The 19,578-nt window shown below is 43.6% G+C and overlaps 1 protein-coding gene across 3 annotated transcripts in view; it reads left to right on the top strand.

The window, feature by feature from the left end:
- The window catches only part of GUCY2D (guanylate cyclase 2D, retinal), a 58,241-nt gene that overhangs the window by 30,712 nt on the left and 7,951 nt on the right, over positions 1-19,578 (top strand). For all 3 annotated transcript variants that reach the window (XM_069767403.1, XM_069767405.1, XM_069767404.1), the window contains 3 exons: positions 11,914-12,070; positions 12,163-12,312; positions 12,394-12,542. In XM_069767403.1, the coding sequence (XP_069623504.1) occupies positions 11,914-12,070; positions 12,163-12,312; positions 12,394-12,542 (456 nt within the window). The remainder of the gene's footprint in view (positions 1-11,913; positions 12,071-12,162; positions 12,313-12,393; positions 12,543-19,578) is intronic.

The following is a 19,578-nucleotide window of genomic DNA, read 5'->3' as shown; positions in this document are numbered from 1 at the left end:
TAGTGGACAACCCCTTTAATCACAAATGCTTTATTATTGTTAATCGCTGCACAATTTCAGTAACATAATGCAGCCACTAACAATAAGCAATTTGTACTTGATTTCCAATTTTACATTGAAAGACGCTATGATGTGAGGAACCCCCATCAAAATGACCTAGATCCGTGCAGTAATAACCATAGTATAATAATAAATCATCCCTTTCATTATAATTTCACGTTCCCTAGCAATGTTCACCCCATCAAGGTTATAACATGTCCCCACCCTGCAGTAATCACTACTGATTAAAATCACACATCTCCTGTTGCATAATAATTCATCAACCCCCATAAGTGTAACCTACCCCCTTACAATAATCATTCCCCTCTCCATGAGAGTTTAATAATAAAAAGGTTATTCCCGAAAAATTGAAGTTATCATGCTCAGAGCATGATGAAGCAAGGTTGTCTATATACAGTGCAGCAGTATACAAGTGCTAAAAGAGATCAGCCTGCAAAAAGTCCCATAGCGAAACAAAGTAAAAAAGTGAAAAAAAGTTTTGAAAAAATTGTAAAAATGTTAAAAAAATAAAAGAATTAAAAAAAATTGCACCCATTATTAAATATTTTCATGAAAAACAAAATATAAACCATAAAAGTTACACATATTTGGTATTGTCGCGTCCGGAACGACCTGACCTATGAAACTGTTCCACTAGTTAGCCCCTTTAGTGAACACCATAAAATAAATAACAAGGCAAAAAACAATGCATTATCATCATCCCGCCGAACAAAAAGTGGAATAAAGCGCAATCAAACAGACAAATATAAATAAAAATGGTAGCGCTGAAAACGTCATCTTGTCCCGCAAAAAACAAGCCGCCATACATTCACCAGCGGAAAAATAGAAAAGGTTTAGCTCTCAGCATAAAGCGTTGCAAAAATAATTATTATTGTGTAATAGCGCCAAAAAATAAAATAACGATATAAATAAGGTATCGCTGTAATCGTACTGACCTAAGCAATAAAGCTGTCTTATCAATTTTACCATACGTGGAACAACATAAAAAATAGACAAAACAAAAAAACAATTCCTGCTGATTTTTGTTCATTCTGTCTCCCAAAAACTGGAATAGAAAGTGATCAAAAACTGTCACGTGTCTGAAAACGGTACCAATAAAAGTGTCAAAAACAAGACCTCACATGACTCTGTGGGCCAAACTATGGAAAAATTATAGCTCTCAAAATAAGGTGATGCAAAAAACTAGTTTTTGCAATAAAAAGCCAGTTTAAGTGTGTGACAGCAGCCAAACATAAAACCCCAATATAAATCTGGTATCGCTGTAATCACATCGACCTGAAAATAAAGTTGCCTAATTACTTATACCGCACGAGGAATGGCGTGAAAAATAAATAAAACCAATTCTTCACATGCTGTTGTTTTATTAATTCTGCCTCCCAAAGATCGCAGTAAAGCTCAGCTCACATTTATCCTGTGCTCTGCTTTGAGCGCTGACCCTGCGGTTTCCATGTAAATCTCTGAAATACGTGATTCAGATTGAAACCCCTGGCATATTCCTTATAATGAGCCAGACGGAGGCACTCTGATCCGGCGGTGTCCGTCTTTTTAGGATTGCATAAAAGTGGTGTCGGCCACAGTTTTGTGCATTTCTGAAAAGAGGAATAATGCTGAACAAAGGCCAGGTGGAGTCCAGAGTAACTCTGCTGCCTCATTATAGTGAATCGATCCCTGGGGGGTTTCATTTGAATCAGGTCCCTTGGAGATTTAGATGGAAACCCTAAAGTAAGTGCTTAGCATAGATAAATGTGATCCCAAGTGTTTTGTAAAATGTTACCAATGAAAGCTTCAAATCAATCCACAAAAAAGCAAGTCCTCCCTCGGGTCTGTCATCAGTTAACGGAAATATAGGGGCTTCCTTGTTACTGGTAGTGCAAAGACTCTGTTAAAGCAAAATTGCTCCTCATCTCTCAAAACAAATTCCGCAAATTCTGGGCTCCCACATCCAAATGCTTCCCCTCCCTTCTGAGCTCCACAGTGTACCTAAACCACATATAGCGTCCACATATTTGCCATTTCTGTAGTGATGAGAGCCCACCTAACATACGGGTGCGTGTCTCCAGAAGCATGAGTTGGGCATAACGTACTGGTGACTGCAATGAACTAGTCACTACATCATACTGGTCACTACAACGGCAGTTTGCAAATTTCACTCGGTAACATTCACTGCTGCCTGTTCCTGGAAAACACCCATGGAGTCAAAAGCTTCACTTCACCTGTAGATAAATTCCTAAAGGCGTATAATTTCCTAAAATGTGTCACTTAACCCCTTCATGACCCAGCCTATTTTGACCTTAAAGACCTTGCCGTTTTTTGCAATTCTGACCAGTGTCCCTTTATGAGGTAATAACTCAGGAACGCTTCAACGGATCCTAGCGGTTCTGAGATTGTTTTTTCGTGACATATTGGGCTTCGTGTTATTGGTAAATTTAGGTCAATAAATTCTGTGTTTATTTGTGATAAAAACGGAAATTTGGCGAAAATTGTGAAAATTTCGCAATTTTCACATTTTGAATTTTTATTCTGTTAAACCAGAGAGATATGTGACACAAAATAGTTAATAAATAACATTTCCCACATGTTTACTTTACATCAGCACAATTTTGGAAACAAAATTTTTTTTTGTTAGGAAGTTATAAGGGCTAAAATTTGACCAGCGATTTCTCATTTTTACAACGAAATTTACAAAACCATTTTTTTTAGGGACCACCTCACATTTGAAGTCAGTTTGAGGGGTCTATATGGCTGAAAATACCCCAAAGTGACACCATTCTAAAAACTGCACCCCTCAAGGTACTCAAAACCACATTCAAGAAGTTTATTAACCCTTCAGGTGCTTCACAGCAGCAGAAGCAACATGGAAGAAAAAAATGAACATTTAACTTTTTAGTCACAACAATTTTTTTATTTTCCCAATGGTAAAAGGAGAAACTGAACCACGAAAGTTGTTGTCCAATTTGTTCTGAGTACGCTGATACCTCATATGTGGGGGTAAACCACTGTTTGGGCGCACGGCAGGGCTTGGAAGGGAAGGAGCGCCATTTGACTTTTTGAATCAAAAATTGGCTCCACTCTTTAGCGGACACCATGTCACGTTTGGAGAGCCCCCGTGTGCCTAAAAATTGGAGCTCCCCCACAAGTGACCCCATTTTGGAAACTAGATGCCCCAAGGAACTTATCTAGATGCATAGTGAGCACTTTGAACCCCCAGGTGCTTCACAAATTGATCTGTAAAAATGAAAAAGTACTTTTTTTTCACAAAAAAATTCTTTTAGCCTCAATTTTTTCATTTTCACATGGGCAGTAGGATAAAATGGATCATAAAATTTGTTGGGCAATTTCTCCCGAGTACGCCGATACCTCATATGTGGGGGTAAACCACTGTTTGGGCACACGGCAGGGCTCGGAAGGGAAGGCGCGCCATTTGACTTTTTGAATGGAAAATTAGCTCCAATTGTTAGCGGACACCATGTCGCGTTTGGAGAGCCCCTGTGTGCCTATGCATTGGAGCTCCCCCACAAGTGACCCCATTTTGGAAACTAGACCCCCCAAGGAACTTATCTAGATGCATATTGAGCACTTTAAACCCCCAGGTGCTTCACAGAAGTTTATAACGCAGAGCCATGAAAATAAAAAATTATTTTTCTTTCCTCAAAAATGATTTTTTAGCCTGGAATTTCCTATTTTGCCAAGGATAATAGGAGAAATTGGACCCCAAATATTGTTGTCCAGTTTGTCCTGAGTACGCTGATACCCCATATGTGGGGGTAAACCACTGTATGGGCGCACGGCAGGGCTTGGAAGGGATGGCACGCCATTTGGCTTTTTAAATGGAAAATTAGCTCCAATCATTAGCGGACACCATGTCACGTTTGGAGAGCCCCTGTGTGCCTAAACATTGGAGATCCCCCAGAAATGACCCCATTTTGGAAACTAGACCCCCAAAGGAACTAATCTAGATGTGTGGTGAGGACTTTGAACCCCCAAGTGCTTCACAGAAGTTTATAACGCAGAGCCATGAAAATAAAAAAAAAAAATTATTTTCTCAAAAATGATCTTTTAGCCTGCAATTTTTTATTTTACAAAGGGTAACAGGAGAAATTTGACCCCAAAAGTTGTTGTCCAGTTTCTCCTGAGTACGCTGATACCCCATATGTGGGGGTAAACCACTGTTTGGGCACATGCCGAGGCTCGGAAGTGATGTAGTGACGTTTTGAAATGCAGACTTTGATGGAATGCTCTCTGGGCGTCACGTTGCGTTTGCAGAGCCCCTGATGTGGCTTAACAGTAGAAACCCCCCACACGTGACCCCATTTTGGAAACTAGACCCCGAAAGGAACTTATCTAGATGTGTGGTGAGCACTTTGAACCCCCAAGTGCTTCATAGAAGTTTATAATGCAGAGCCGTGAAAATAATAAATACGTTTTCTTTCCTCAAAAATAATTATTTAGCCCAGAATTTTTTATTTTCCCAAGGGTTACAGGAGAAATTGGACCCCAAGAGTTGTTGTCCAGTTTCTCCTGAGTACGCTGATACCCCATGTGTGGGGGTAAACCACTGTTTGGGCACACGTCGGGGCTCAGAAGGGAAGTAGTGACTTTTGAAATGCAGACTTTGATGGAATGGTCTGCGGGCATCACATTGCGTTTGCAGAGCACCTGGTGTGCCTAAACAGTAGGAACCCCCCACAAGTGACCCCATTTTAGAAACTAGACCCCCCAAGGAACTTATCTAGATATGTGGTGAGCACTTTGAACCCCCAAGTGCTTCACAGACGTTTACAACGCAGAGCCGTGAAAATAAAAAATAATTTTTCTTTCCTCAAAAATGATGTTTTAGCAAGCATTTCTTTATTTTCACAAGGGTAACAGGAGAAATTGGACCCCAGTAATTGTTGCGCAGTTTGTCCTGAGTATGCTGGTACCCCACATGTGGGGGTAAACCACTGTTTGGGCACACGTCGGGGCTCGGAAGTGAGGGAGCACCATTTGACTTTTTGAATACAAGATTGGCTGGAATCAATGATGGCGCCATGTTGCGTTTGGAGACCCCCTGATGTGCCTAAACAGTGGAAACCCCTCAATTCTAACTCCAACACACCCCTAACCCTTTTCCCAACTGTAGCCGTAACCCTAATCACAACCCTAACCCCAACACACCCGTAACCCCAACACACCCCTAACCCTAACCACAACCCTAATTCCAACCCAACCCTAGCCCTAAGGCTATGTGCCAACGTTGCGGATTCGTATGAGATTTTTCAGCACCATTTTTGAAAAATCCGCGGGTAAAAGGCACTGCGTTTTACCTGCGGATTTACCGCGGATCTCCAGTGTTTTTTGTCCGGATTTCACCTGCGGATTCCTATTGAGGAACAGGTGTAAAACGCTGCGGAATCCGCACAAAGAATTGACATGCTGCGGAAAATACAACGCAGCGTTCCCGCGCGGTATTTTCCGCACCATGGGCACAGCGGATTTGGCTTTCCATATGTTTACATGGTACTGTAAACCTGATGGAACTCTGCTGCGGATCCGCAGCGGCCAATCCGCACCGTGTGCACATAGCCTAATTCTAAAGGTATGTGCACACGCTGTGGAAAACGCTGCGGATCCGCAGCAGTTTCCCATGAGTTTACAGTTCAATGCAAACCTATGGAAAACAAAAATCGCTGTACACATGCTGCAGAAAAACTGCACGGAAACGCAGCGGTTTACATTCCGCAGCATGTCACTTCTTTCTGCGGATTCCGCAGCGGTTTTACAACTGCTCAAATAGAAAATCACTGTTGTAAAACCGCATTGAAATGCGCCGAAAAAACATGGTAAATCCGCCATAAATCCGCAGCGGTTTAGCACTGCGGATTTATCAAATCCGCAGCGGAAAAATCCGCAGAGGAACAGAATACGTGTGCACATACCGAAACCCTAACCCTAACCCTAACCCTACCCCTAACCCTACCCCTAACCCTAACCCTAACCCTAACCCTAGTTCTTACCCCAACCTTAGTGGAAAAAAAAAAATTATTTTTTTTATTGTCCCTACCTATGGGGGTGACAAAGGGGGGGGGTCATTTACTTTTTATTTTTATTTTGATCACTGAGATATAACCTATCTCAGTGATCAAAATTCACTCTGGAACGAATCTGCCGGCCGGCAGATTCGGCGGGCGCACTGCACATGCGCCCGCCATTTTGGAAGATGGCGGCGCCCAGGAAAGAAGACGGACGGTCCCCGGGAGGCCAGGTAAGTATAAGGGGGGGAGATCAGGGCACGGGGGGGGGGGGCGTCGGAGCACGGGGGGGTGGATCGGAACACGGGGGGGTGGATTGGAGCACGGAGTGGGGGATCGCTGTGCGGGCGGGTGGATCGGAGCACGGGGGGGGAATCGCTGTGCGGGGAGGATCGCGGTGCGCGGGGGGGGATCAGAGTGCGGCGGGGTTTGATTGGAGCACGGGGGGTGTGATTGGAGCACGGGGGGAGCGGACAGGAGGACGGGGGAGCGGAGCACAGGACCGAGGGGAGCGGACCACAGATCGGGGGGCTGGGGGGGCGATCGGTGGGGTGGGATGGGTGCACATTAGTGTGTCCAGCCATGGCCGATGATATTGCAGCATCGGCCATGGCTGGATTGTAATATTTCACCATTTTTTTAGGTGAAATATTACAAATCGCTCTGATTGGCAGTTTCACTTTCAACAGCCAATCAGAGCGATCGTAGCCACGAGGGGGTGAAGCCACCCCCCCCTGGGCTAAACTACCACTCCCCCTGTCCCTGCAGATCGGGTGAAATGGGAGTTAACCCTTTCATCCGATCTGCAGGGACGCGATCTTTCCATGACGCATATGCTGCGTAATGGGTCGGAATGGCACCGACTTTCATGACGCAGCGTATGCGTCAAAGGTCGGGAAGGGGTTAAGGGGGAATTCTGCTCTTCTAACAATTAAGGGCACATTCAGGAGAAATTGTGGGACAAATTATGGTGCCATTTTTACACAGTTCTTGTGTGAAAATTTAAAATCTGGGGCTAAAACAAAATTTTGGTGGTAAATATGTACTTTTTTTTTCTTCACTGCTTAATGGTGTAAAATTCTCTGACATACCCATGGTGTCAATATGATCACTGCACCCCTAGATGAATTCGTTGAGAGGTGTAGTTTGTAAAATGGGGGTCACTTATGGGGGGTTCTGCAAACCATAACAGTAAAATCTGCACGATAGTATGACGCTCCCTCCCTTCGGAGCTTTGCACTGTGCCTGAAAAGTATTTCCCGATTACATGTAGGGTATTGGCGCACTCAGGAAAAAATGGACCCCAGTTTTTTGTAAAAAAAAATTCCTATTGGCCCGTAGAAACATTAAAAAGTTTGCTCTAAAACAACATTTATTTTAGTAGTAAAAATGTAATTCATTCTTTCTTCACCACTTAATGGTATAAAATTCTGTGCGGCACATGTGGGGTCAATATGATCCCTGCACCCCCAGATGAATTCATTGGGGGGTGTAGTTTGTAAAATGAGGTCACATATAGGGGGTTTCTGTTGTTCTGGCACCTCAGGGGCTCTGCCAATGTGACATGGCACCGTCAAAATATTCCAGCAAAATCTGAACTCCAATATGGCACCTCGTCCCTTCTGAGCTTTGCACCGTTTCTCAAAAGTAGTTTAGTAGTTTTCCTCAACATATGGGGTATTGGCATACTCAAGAGAAATTGCAAATATTGCATAGTGCAATTTCTCCTGTAACCCTTGTGAAAATTAAAAAAGGGGTTAATCACTCCCCACCACAAATTATAATAACATTCCCCACATGCACCCCTTTTGTATAATTATTAGTGCTGAGCGAGTGTGCTCGTTGCTCGGGTGGTCTCCGAGTATTTGTAACTGCTTGGAGATTAAGTTTTCATCACCTCAGCAGCATGATTTGCGGCTATTATCCAGCTTGAATACATGTGGGGATTCCCTAACAACCAGGCAACACCCACATGTACTCAGGCTGGCTAGCAGCCGTAAATCATGCAGCTGAGTCAACGAAAACTAAATCTCCGAAAACTAACAAATACTCGGAGATCACCCCAGCAACGAGTATACTCGCTCATCACTAATAATTATACACATTTCATCAAAATCAATCAGCACATCCCCCATCCTAAGAGACGCAGATCACAGCTGCTTCACATTGCGCATTCCATACATAACCAGTACAGTGGCGCCACTAGTGTGACACAACCAGATGAACATAGAGCAGTTGTCATCTGACAGCAGCACTCATCAAGCTGATGACTAGTGTATGACTGATCAGCCTCACCTGGTGTCACAGCCACAGGCAATGGCCTCTCCCCAGCCACGAGTGCAGGGCTCCAGCAGGAAGCATGATGAGGGGTCCTGCTGTGTGGCTGCGTCTTAGTCACTCTGATGTAGTGTGGCTGCAGATTTACTCCTCTCAGTCCCCTCTACATAAAATCCCACCCTGCAGAACATTGCTCTTCAACTTCTCTAGATACAACCTCCATCTGAAGGACATCACTCCTCACCCCTTGTTTACAGCCTCCACCTGCAATACATATTCCACAGCCTACATATGCTGCCTCAATCTGCAGGACATCACTCCTCATACTTTGTTTATAGTATACATGTGCAGTACAGTCTCATCACCCCCTGTATACAGCCTTCATGTGCAGTACATTCTCCTCAGGTCCTGCATACTTCCGCAGCCTTCCTCAATTGTTCCCTTTACCCCTCTCCAACAAGTAGGAAGATATGTATTTAATGCATACCTCCCAACTTTTGAAGAAGGCAAAGAAGGACAAAGGTAGCGGCGCGCAGCATTAAATTTTAGGCCACGTCCATGGACACACTCATTTCACAACTAGCCACACCCATATCCACACCCCAAACACACCCGTTTAGCACTGCTGATCACACTGTTTCATAAACAATAATTTTAAACAGAACAAAATATGGCCACACAGTGCTCCATACTGTATAATGGCCACACACGATGCTCAATACTGTATAATTGCCACACATGATGCTCCATACTGTATAATGGCCACACACGATGCTCAATACTGTATAATTGCCACACATGATACTCCATACTGTATAATGGCCACACATGATGCTCAATACTGTATAATGGCCACACATTATGCTCCATACTGTATAATGGCCACACATGATGCTACATACTGTATAATGGCCACACATGATGCTCTATACTGTATAATGGCCCCACATGATGCTCCACACTGTATGACCACACATGATGCTCAATACTGTATAATTGCCACACATGATGCTCCATACTGTATAATGGCCACACATGATGCTCAATACTGTATAATGGCCACACATTATGCTCCATACTGTATAATGGCCACACATGATGCTACATACTGTATAATGGCCACACATGATGCTCTATACTGTATAATGGCCCCACATGATGCTCCACACTGTATGACCACACATGATGCTCAATACTGTATAGTGGCTACACAGTGCTCCATATTGTGTAATGGCCAGACATGATGCGCAATACAGTATAATGGCCACACAGTGCTCCATACTGTATAATGGCCAGAAAGTGCTCCATACTGTATAATGGCCACACATGATGCTCAATACTGTATAATTGCCACACATGATGCTCCATACTGTATAATGGCCACACATGATGCTCAATACTGTATAATGGCCACACATTATGCTCCATACTGTATAATGGCCACACATGATGCTACATACTGTATAATGGCCACACATGATGCTCTATACTGTATAATGGCCCCACATGATGCTCCACACTGTATGACCACACATGATGCTCAATACTGTATAGTGGCTACACAGTGCTCCATATTGTGTAATGGCCAGACATGATGCGCAATACAGTATAATGGCCACACAGTGCTCCATACTGTATAATGGCCAGAAAGTGCTCAATACTGTATAATGGCCACACATGATGCTCAATACTGTATAATGGCCACACAGTGTGACATACTGTATAATGGCCACACATGATGCTCAATACTGTATAATGGCCACACAGTGCTCCATACTGTGTAATGGCCACACATGATGCTCAATACTGTATAGTGGCCACACAGTGCTCCATACTGTATAATGGCCATACATGATGTTCAATACTGTATAATGGCCACACAGTGCCCCATACTGTATAATGGCCACACATGATGCTCCATACTGGATAATGGCCACACATGATGCTCAATACTGTATAATGGCCACACAGTGTGACATACTGTATAATGGCCACACATGATGCTCAATACTGTATAATGGCCACACAGTGCTCAATACTGTGTAATGGCCACACATGATGTTCAATACTGTATAATGGCCACACAGTCCTCCATACAGTATAATGGCCCCACATGATGCTCCATACTGTATAATGGCCACACATGATGCTCAATACTGTATAATGGCCACCCATGATGCTCAATACTGTATAATGGCCACACAGTGCTCCATACTGTATAATGGCCACACATGATGCTCAATACTGTATAATGGCCACACAGTGCTCCGTACTGTATAATGGCCACACATGATGCTCAATACTGTATAATGGCCACACATGATGCTCAATACTGTATAATGGCCACACATGATGCTCAATACTGTATAACGGCCACACAGTACTCCAAACTGTATAATGGCCCCACATGATGCTGTATAATGGCCACACATGACGATGCCAGTGTACAGTCGGGGCTGTAGATGTGTCTCAGCAGCTCTGCTTACAATGCAGGCAAAGATTTCACCACCTGTCGCTGTTGCTGTCCACACTGCTGCCTCACAGATCCTGCACATTCAGTGAAAAGAGGGAGACACAAAAGCGCCAATAGGGTCTTATCAAATGTTACACAAAGTTGCCCACCAAGAGAACTACTCACCTGGTGAGATTGAAGGAAGGACATATATTAATGGCGGCTGCTGCAGATCCACAGGTCAGTGCAGGACCTGATTGAAGCACACACTTAGATAGGAGAAAAAAGGATCATCCCCGTGCTGCCGCAAGAAGAATTTCAAAAATTGTAGAGGTTTCAACGTGGTTTATTCTACGCGTTTCAGGGTTCAGGTGACCCCGTCATCAGGACATACCACAAATATTGTGACTGTGAGCCCAGAACCATCCAATCTCTGACTCTTCCATGGATAATTAATGGAGCAAAGGTGCACATGCTTGACTTTTACTTAGTTCAGATGAGACTCTGCAGAGCCCTGTTCTCAGGTTCAATATGAATCTAAATGGATGGATTTCCAGGACTCAGCAAGTGATCTCCTATCCTATCGATAGCTAACATACTTGGTGCAAACCTGCTCAAAGAGGTTGTCCACTACTAGGACAACTGCTTCTTGAACAAAATGTTTGGCCCCAATAAAATAAAAAAACTATACTCACCTACCATGCTTGCACTGTTCCAGTGGTGTCAGCATTCGTGGTCCTGGAGCTTTCATGTGTTATGGCACGTAGTGCCCGGGGTCCAATCAGCGCTGGCGCAACTGTCTTCTTCTTCTGACACTGCTGTGATGGCACATGAGGTGAGTATAGGTTTTTTATTTTATTAGGACCAAAAATTTAGCTCTAGAAGGGGTTGTCCTAGTAGTGGACAACTCATTTAATTAAAAAATACTGGGCCACATAGAAAATTTTGGAAAGGAGCCCTACCACTTATGCATTTTTTGGACTTTTTCAATTATTTTGAAAATGATTTTTTTTCTTGTAGGTCCCTAGATACATACCTGGCTGTACTTTGAGGTTTTATTTGTTTTAATAGACATATCACTTAGAGTCCATGTTTTACTATTTTATATTGAAGGGTTTGAAGTTCCTTCACCATCGGGAAGTTGCTCATGGACGTCTGAAGTCTAGAAACTGTGTAGTAGATGGTAGATTTGTCCTTAAAGTGACAGATCATGGTGTTAATGAACTGTATGAAGCTCAAAGACTAACTGGAGCTGAATCCAGACCTGAAGGTAACACTCTGAGATGTAAATGTGTCCTATATTTTCTAACACCCCAAGTGTTTTGTATTTTCATCACTTCATAAAGTTTGTTACCATTTTAGATCTTTTTTGGACAGCCCCAGAACTCTTACGTGACCCAGTTGCATGCCATAAAGGTTCATATCGTGGAGATGTGTATGGCTTTGCCATTATAATGCAGGAGGTTATTATACGAGGGACACCTTATTGTATGTTGGAACTTACTGCAGAGGGTAAGAACACTAATATATTGCATTTCCTCTTCTCTTCCATCAATCTTTCCCAAAAATGTTTACAGATTTTTCTCCTTGCAGATATAATACGTAAGGTACGCCGTCCTCCTCCACTTTGCCGCCCATCGGTATCTCTAGACCAAGCCCCTCCTGAATGTATTCACCTAATGAAACAGTGTTGGAGTGAGCATCCAGATCGAAGACCGAACATAGATCAGATTTTTGATCAGGTGAGTAGTGAATAGAAATGTGAACACCCATGAGATCACTAAGACAATCATTGGGTTATATATACCGCCTACAAACATCTCACTGTGGACAATGACGCCTGATGAGGGACTTCTAGCACCGCCGGACACTTGTTTGTGGAAAACATTTTGTATTAGTGGCAAGATGTGTTTCACAGCCTCAGACCCTCCACTTGATATATAGACTTGTGGTATATACATATGATATAATGTTGTTTTCGTGATTCACTTCATGAGAACCTAGATGTCTTGCCACCATTTCACTGACTTTAAGAGGGCATAGAGAAGGTTTAAAAAAAAAAATTATACTCACCAACTGAATCCATCCAGTTCTTCTTGCAGCTCCCTCCAGCCCCTTCTTTACTTTTCAATGTCCCATAACGTCCTCATTTTCCATGTCATTCAATAACGCCAGTGTTAGATGACAAGCTCAGGGATCAAGTTTTGATGAAAACTGCCAATCTAAATCATACATATGCAGCCTGCTTCTTTCTTGAGGTTTTGTCCTAGAAATGCAATCTATTGAAGGTCACCCCACAAAACAGACTATAGCCCTTCTTACCCACGGGAGGTTTCTGGTCTCTTTGAACTCGCTCTTGGACACCAACGTTACTGTTTGACAGATGTGGAGCCCTTGTGACTTTAGCGGTCCACTTAAAAATTGAAGCTATGCTAGAGGGAGGTGTGCAGAGGGATAGATAGTGACTGCAGTGGTAGAGAGGTCAGTATTATTTTTAATAAATATGTATACACCGCACACTCTAATGACAACGTGTGATTAACGCTTAAATATTTATTAGTCACAAAATAAATTTGGATAGGGGAGCGAAACAGAAATATAATGCTGGAAGCGATATGTATAAAAAGCAAACGTTTCGGCTCAACCAGAGCCTTATTCATTGAATCGCTGAAAGAACAAAAAAATCATAAATCACCAAATGACAAAATAACAAACTAAAAAATAATACACAAATGTAGTATAGTGATGGTGTACTTATTTGAAAAAATCCCGTGATCCTAGGAGTAAAAGACAACATATAAACCAATAAACGAATAATATATACATTATATACAGTAATAGGCTCATAGGTAGACTAGTTCTGGCAAATGAAAACAGGAAACATATGGTTACCTTCTCCACAAGAAGAAGTGGAGTGAAGTGGAAAGGGTAGATATCCCTCAGTGCCAAGATTACAGCTGCAAAGAATGGCATCATAGTTAGAAAAGAGGTCTAGCCCACTATGTTATAGACTGAGATATAGAGATCAGAGGGAATGGGGTACCTATAGCTGAGGTAAAGGTTATGAGTCCTCAAGGGTGCTGGCCTGCATGCAATATATGTTGTAGCCTATGGGGGGAAGGGGAAAAGGCCAAATAAATCAATGTGTATAGGGACAAATGAAAGGCCGTTTTGGCGCTACTGTGTCCTAGATAGTGTGGAGGCGCACATTACCTGCGGAGTAGTGGATATCAGCGGCGCTCCCGCGCCTTGCTATGGACAGCAGCGTGCCTGCAGCCCCCATGACGCTGTGTTATATGCGGCGAGGAGCGCCGAAACCGGAAGTCCCGGACCGGAAGTGACGTGGCGCTGACTGGCCGGGACACACTGCGCAGGTGCCTGTGTGTATCCTGTCGTCAGGGTAACCCAGAGGAGAGCGGTAGCGCTGTGAGAGCGCTGTGTAGTGGCCACAGGACGCTGCAGTGTGTGAGACTTAACAGTATGAAATAGGAAGGAGGGCTACATAAAGGGCTGAGTGAAAGTACAACATGGGAAGCTAAGTAAGATGATGAAAGGATAAATCATAAGGGGAAAGAGCTAAGGTACTGGAGTCCCTAATGGATATATATCTATTATCAATAGTGTCCAGAGGATAAGGACATAGTGTGGAGAAGACTAGACCCGGGGTATATGGCTAAGAGGGAACAGGGAAATCCAGAGACAGAAACCAGAGGGTGGAGGGGGAAGAAAGCAAAGGGAGGCGGGGGGGGGGGGGGGGGGGAAAGGGGAGGGAGGGGGGGAAAGGGGAGGGAGGGGGGGAAAAGAGGGGTAGGGGTTGGTTGGGGAGGGAAAGAACGGGAGGGGGGGGGGAAAGGAGTGGGAGGGGGGGAGGGAAAAAAGAGCTATATATGAAACTCACCTACACAGATAGTAGTCTAGCGGGTCTGTAAAAGCAATGGGATAAGAGATTATTCATAGGAGCCAATCTATGTCTCTATTAAGACCTTTAGGGGCTAGAGTGTCTAATTTATGGATCCAATATGTCTCTCTTAACTTGAGTAGTTTTACATGATTGCCACCCCTACGGGGGCGGGGGACATGTTCTATAACCTGGAAGCGGAGTTGAGCCACAGAGTGTCCCGATTTAGAGAAATGTTCTGGTATGGGGAGCCAATTTTTATTACAACGGATGGTCGATTTATGGCTCGCAATGCGATCCCTCACATGTTGGGTAGTCTCCCCCACATAGAGGAGACCACACGGACATTTCACCAGATACACTACAAAATTAGAATTACATGTGTGAAAACCTTTGATGAGAAAAGATTTGCCTGTCCTAGGATGGGTTATACTGTCAGATTTGATGACGTTAGAGCAAGCTGCACAATTGAGACAGGGGAATGTCCCCTGTCGGCGAGTCGTCAGTGTCCTCTGTATTGAAGTAGGCCTAGAGCTCCCCACATCAGCTCTAACTAATTTGTCACGGATATTAGAAGGTCGTTTGGTACAGATCAGGGTGGGTGCCTTAAATGAGTCTATTTCAGGATATGCTTTAGACAGCAGTGGCCAGTGTTTCCTAATGATAGAGTATACCCTGGGCATTGTCGGATGAAATGTATGTACAAAGGGAATCCGATCCCTGGGGTACATAGGAGGTTGAGGGGAAGGCGGACTTAGAGCCCTGGTCTTTTCAGAATCCAGTAATTTGGGTGGGTAGTGTCTCTGTTCGAATTTATGGGCCGTGGTATCCAATCTTTCTTTGCGAATTTCAGGGTTGGAAACGATACGTGACACTCTATCGAATTGTGAGCGTGGCAGGCTATTTTTCGTAGTCCTAGGGTGGCAACTTGAGTAGTGCAAGAGGCTATTACTGTCGGTGGGCTTGCAGTAAAGGTCTGTGGAAAGATTACCTTCAATGTCCTTCACAACCAGTGTGTCCAAGAATGGGACTGATTCCATACTATGGTGTAGTGTAAACTGTAACTCCGGATAGATAGAATTCAATTGTGAAAAAAATTCAAGCATAGAATTAGATGTACCTGTCCAGATGAAAAAGATATCATCGATATATCGATGATATCCCAAGGCAAATCGTGAAAAGAGATCATTAGGAAAGACATGATTGATTTCAAAGAAATTCATATAGGCATTAGCGTAAGCCGGCGCTACGTTCGCGCCCATCGCAGTGCCGCATCTCTGGACATAGAATGTGTCCTCGAATAGAAAATAATTTTCCCGTAGTACTATGTCGAGTAGGTCTAGACAAAATTGTATAGAATCAGCAGACATATCTGATGATTCGAGAAGAAATTTAGTAGCTTCAACCCCTTTGTCGTGTGTAATCGAGGTATATAGACTGTTGACGTCTAAGGTCACTAAGATACTCTCTGTAGGTACAGTACTCAAATTTCGTATGATCCTTAAAAAATGTCCTGTGTCCAGGAGGTATGATTTGGTATTTTTCACCAGAGGTGTCAGTATTTTTTCAAGGAAAACCGAGAGTGGAGATAAAACTGAGTCAGTTGAGGCGACTATCGGTCGTCCTGGTGGATTTTGGAGGGACTTGTGGATTTTGGGTAAGATATAAAAAACTGGTGTAATAGGATGGGGATTAATGAGAAAGGAAGCAGTTTTTTGGTCAATCGTGTGGCGATCAAGATAATCATTTAGGACGCTCTTGATTCTAGTGGTGATGTTGGTCACTGGGTCCCTTTGGATAATGCCATAGGTATTGGAGTCGGACAGTTGTCTAATGACTTCCTTCTTATAATCCATGTGGTTCATCACCACTATGGCGCCCCCTTTATCAGCTGGCTTAATTGTGATGTTTTTATTGTTTTGAAGAGATGAGAGAGCCTGTTTCTCCACCAAGGAAAGATTGGAGTGGACAGGATAGAAGCCCAGATGTTGTTCATGAGAGAATTGTTTGACCTCACGGTCCACCAGTGAAATAAAAGTTTCTGTTGCATGGTAAACGCGTGGAGGATTATACTTACTAGGTGTACGGAGGCCCAGAGACGTGATAGAGAGTTTAGGAGTCACAATATTAACAGGATCATGTGTCACCTCCCCCCTAGTATTATCTGATAGCCCAAAATGTGTTTTCAGTCTTATAGTCCGAAAAAAACGTTCGAGGTCTTTCTCCAGTTGGAAGGAGTCCCATGCCGGGGTGGGGCAGAATGATAAGCCCTTTTGTAGGACAGTCAATTCAGCCGGGGAGAGGAGATAGTCCGAGATGTTAATAACTAGATCCGGTGTCTCACCTGTGAGCGGGTGGCCATTCTTTCCCCTTGATCTCCTGGTGGGTCTGCGGTTGGTTGTCCTCCCTTGCGGCCCTTTGATAAAAAATGCTGTCTGCCGGAGGTCGTGGAGGAATCGCTCCCTGAGCTGAATGATCCATATCTCCGTTGGTTTCGGGGTCGGCGCCATGTTCCTGTATTGACGGAAGTATCGTTCCATTTGTAGACTTTGTTCAACAAATAGTCCTCCGTGTCACGTTGGAATTTTTGTCTCTTGCGTTCCTGTAGAGACTTCTGATGTTCCGTGAGTGATTTCTCTGTCTTGCTCTTGAGAGAGGTCCACTCCGTAGAAGATAGAGCGGTTGATAGTTGTGCTTCGATAGCCTGTATATTCTGTTTGGTCTCCACAATAGTTTTTTGTAGATACTCTATGGTGAGTAATATTATATCCAGAGAGCACTTATTCAGTATTCTTTTGTATTTCTCACAGTAATCAGGGTTGTCAGAAAAGAGGGTTGGGCGAAGGTTACTCCTAAGCCCTCTGGGAATTTTACTCTGCCTGTGATATTCGGCCAGAGTTGTGCAATGCAGATCATAGGAGATCAGCTTGCGTCTTTCTTTTTCATAATCCCTGGTTCGTAATTCCTGAGCGGGGGTCCTCAAAAATTCGTTAGAACCAGTCACCTGGGATAAAATATTCGAGGTGGTTGCCAAATCGTAGGCAAACGTGTCAGTAGACATGTATACTGCAGGGGAGACTAGGGGAGTAACGGAAAAACCGGTGCAAAAGCGCCAAAATGGTACGTCACAAATATAATAATGGCGTGCACTCAGTCAGAATTTGCGAGGTGCTGGTGTAATGGATCAGAAGATCCTGAATACTAATAAATATGTATACACCGCACACTCTAATGACAACGTGTGATTAACGCTTAAATATTTATTAGTCACAAAATAAATTTGGATAGGGGAGCGAAACAGAAATATAATGCTGGAAGCGATATGTATAAAAAGCAAATGTTTCGGCTCAACCAGAGCCTTATTCATTGAATCGCTGAAAGAACAAAAAAATCATAAATCACCAAATGACAAAATAACAAACTAAAAAATAATACACAAATGTAGTATAGTGATGGTGTACTTATTTGAAAAAATCCCGTGATCCTAGGAGTAAAAGACAACATATAAACCAATAAACGAATAATATATACATTATATACAGTAATAGGCTCATAGGTAGACTAGTTCTGGCAAATGAAAACAGGAAACATATGGTTACCTTATCCACAAGAAGAAGTGGAGTGAAGTGGAAAGGGTAGATATCCCTCAGTGCCAAGATTACAGCTGCAAAGAATGGCATCATAGTTAGAAAAGAGATCTAGCCCACTATGTTATAGACTGAGATATAGAGATCAGAGGGAATGGGGTACCTATAGCTGAGGTAAAGGTTATGAGTCCTCAAGGGTGCTGGCCTGCATGCAATATATGTTGTAGCCTATGGGGGGAAGGGGAAAAGGCCAAATAAATCAATGTGTATAGGGACAAATGAAAGGCCGTTTTGGCGCTACTGTGTCCTAGATAGTGTGGAGGCGCACATTACCTGCGGAGTAGTGGATATCAGCGGCGCTCCCGCGCCTTGCTATGGACAGCAGCGTGCCTGCAGCCCCCATGACGCTGTGTTATATGCGGCGAGGAGCGCCGAAACCGGATGTTTTTAAAACATTTTTTTCACATTACCATTATTACTATCTCAGAGAATAATAAGACTCATTTGATTCACACAGGATAAATTCAATGCAAATTAAATTTTCTGGCAAAATTTGAATTCCGACAGATTCATCTCCGGTATATTGTTTACTAGAGCCAAACTCTACAATTTTTGTGTGTAAGGCCCTGATATCGCCTATCTGCAATCCTTGATTACAAAACGCCCAATAGTGCTCTCCTTCTTGTATAAACTGAATCAATTAACTTTCCCGTGCCATTATATCTCACTACTAGAAATATCGTAATTTGCGCATTATAAGATGTACAGGATTTTAAGATGCACCCCAAAATTTGGGAGGAAAATAGGATATTTTTGGAATAAAATGGTGGTGCGTCTTATAATCCACTTTTACTGTAGCTTACCTAGGGGGCGGCAACGGTGGAGCGGGGTCCCAGGTGGCAGGGTGGCTCCTGCATAAAGCTGGAAGGAGATGCTGCAGGCCTCAGGCTTGTAAGAGTAGGGCAATGCCCAAGGCTCGGGGGGGGCTACGCTGACATTTTGTGAAAGCCTTGAGCCTCTGGGAAAATGGCAGCCGTAGCCGACGCATGCGCAATTGAGATGTCAAGAGACGAGATCTTGGTGTTGAGATCTCAATCTGCAGGCAGCCATTTTCCGTGAGTCCACTACATTGAAAAGCATAGAAATTGAGGGAGCTCCGGGCTTTAACAAAATGTCGGCAGAGGCCCTGCACTGCTGAGCACCACCTCCTACCGGCCCGAGACTCACAGCATCGCCCTACTTCTGCCGTCGCTGCCAAAAGCTTCTTGCAGCAGCGATCCTGGGACCCCTCTC

This window comes from Ranitomeya imitator, chromosome 4 (genome assembly GCF_032444005.1).
Source record: "Ranitomeya imitator isolate aRanImi1 chromosome 4, aRanImi1.pri, whole genome shotgun sequence".
NCBI lineage: Eukaryota > Metazoa > Chordata > Amphibia > Anura > Dendrobatidae > Ranitomeya > Ranitomeya imitator.
The sequence above is the reverse complement of the archived record's forward strand: the minus strand, read 5'-3'. Positions and strand labels throughout refer to the sequence as shown.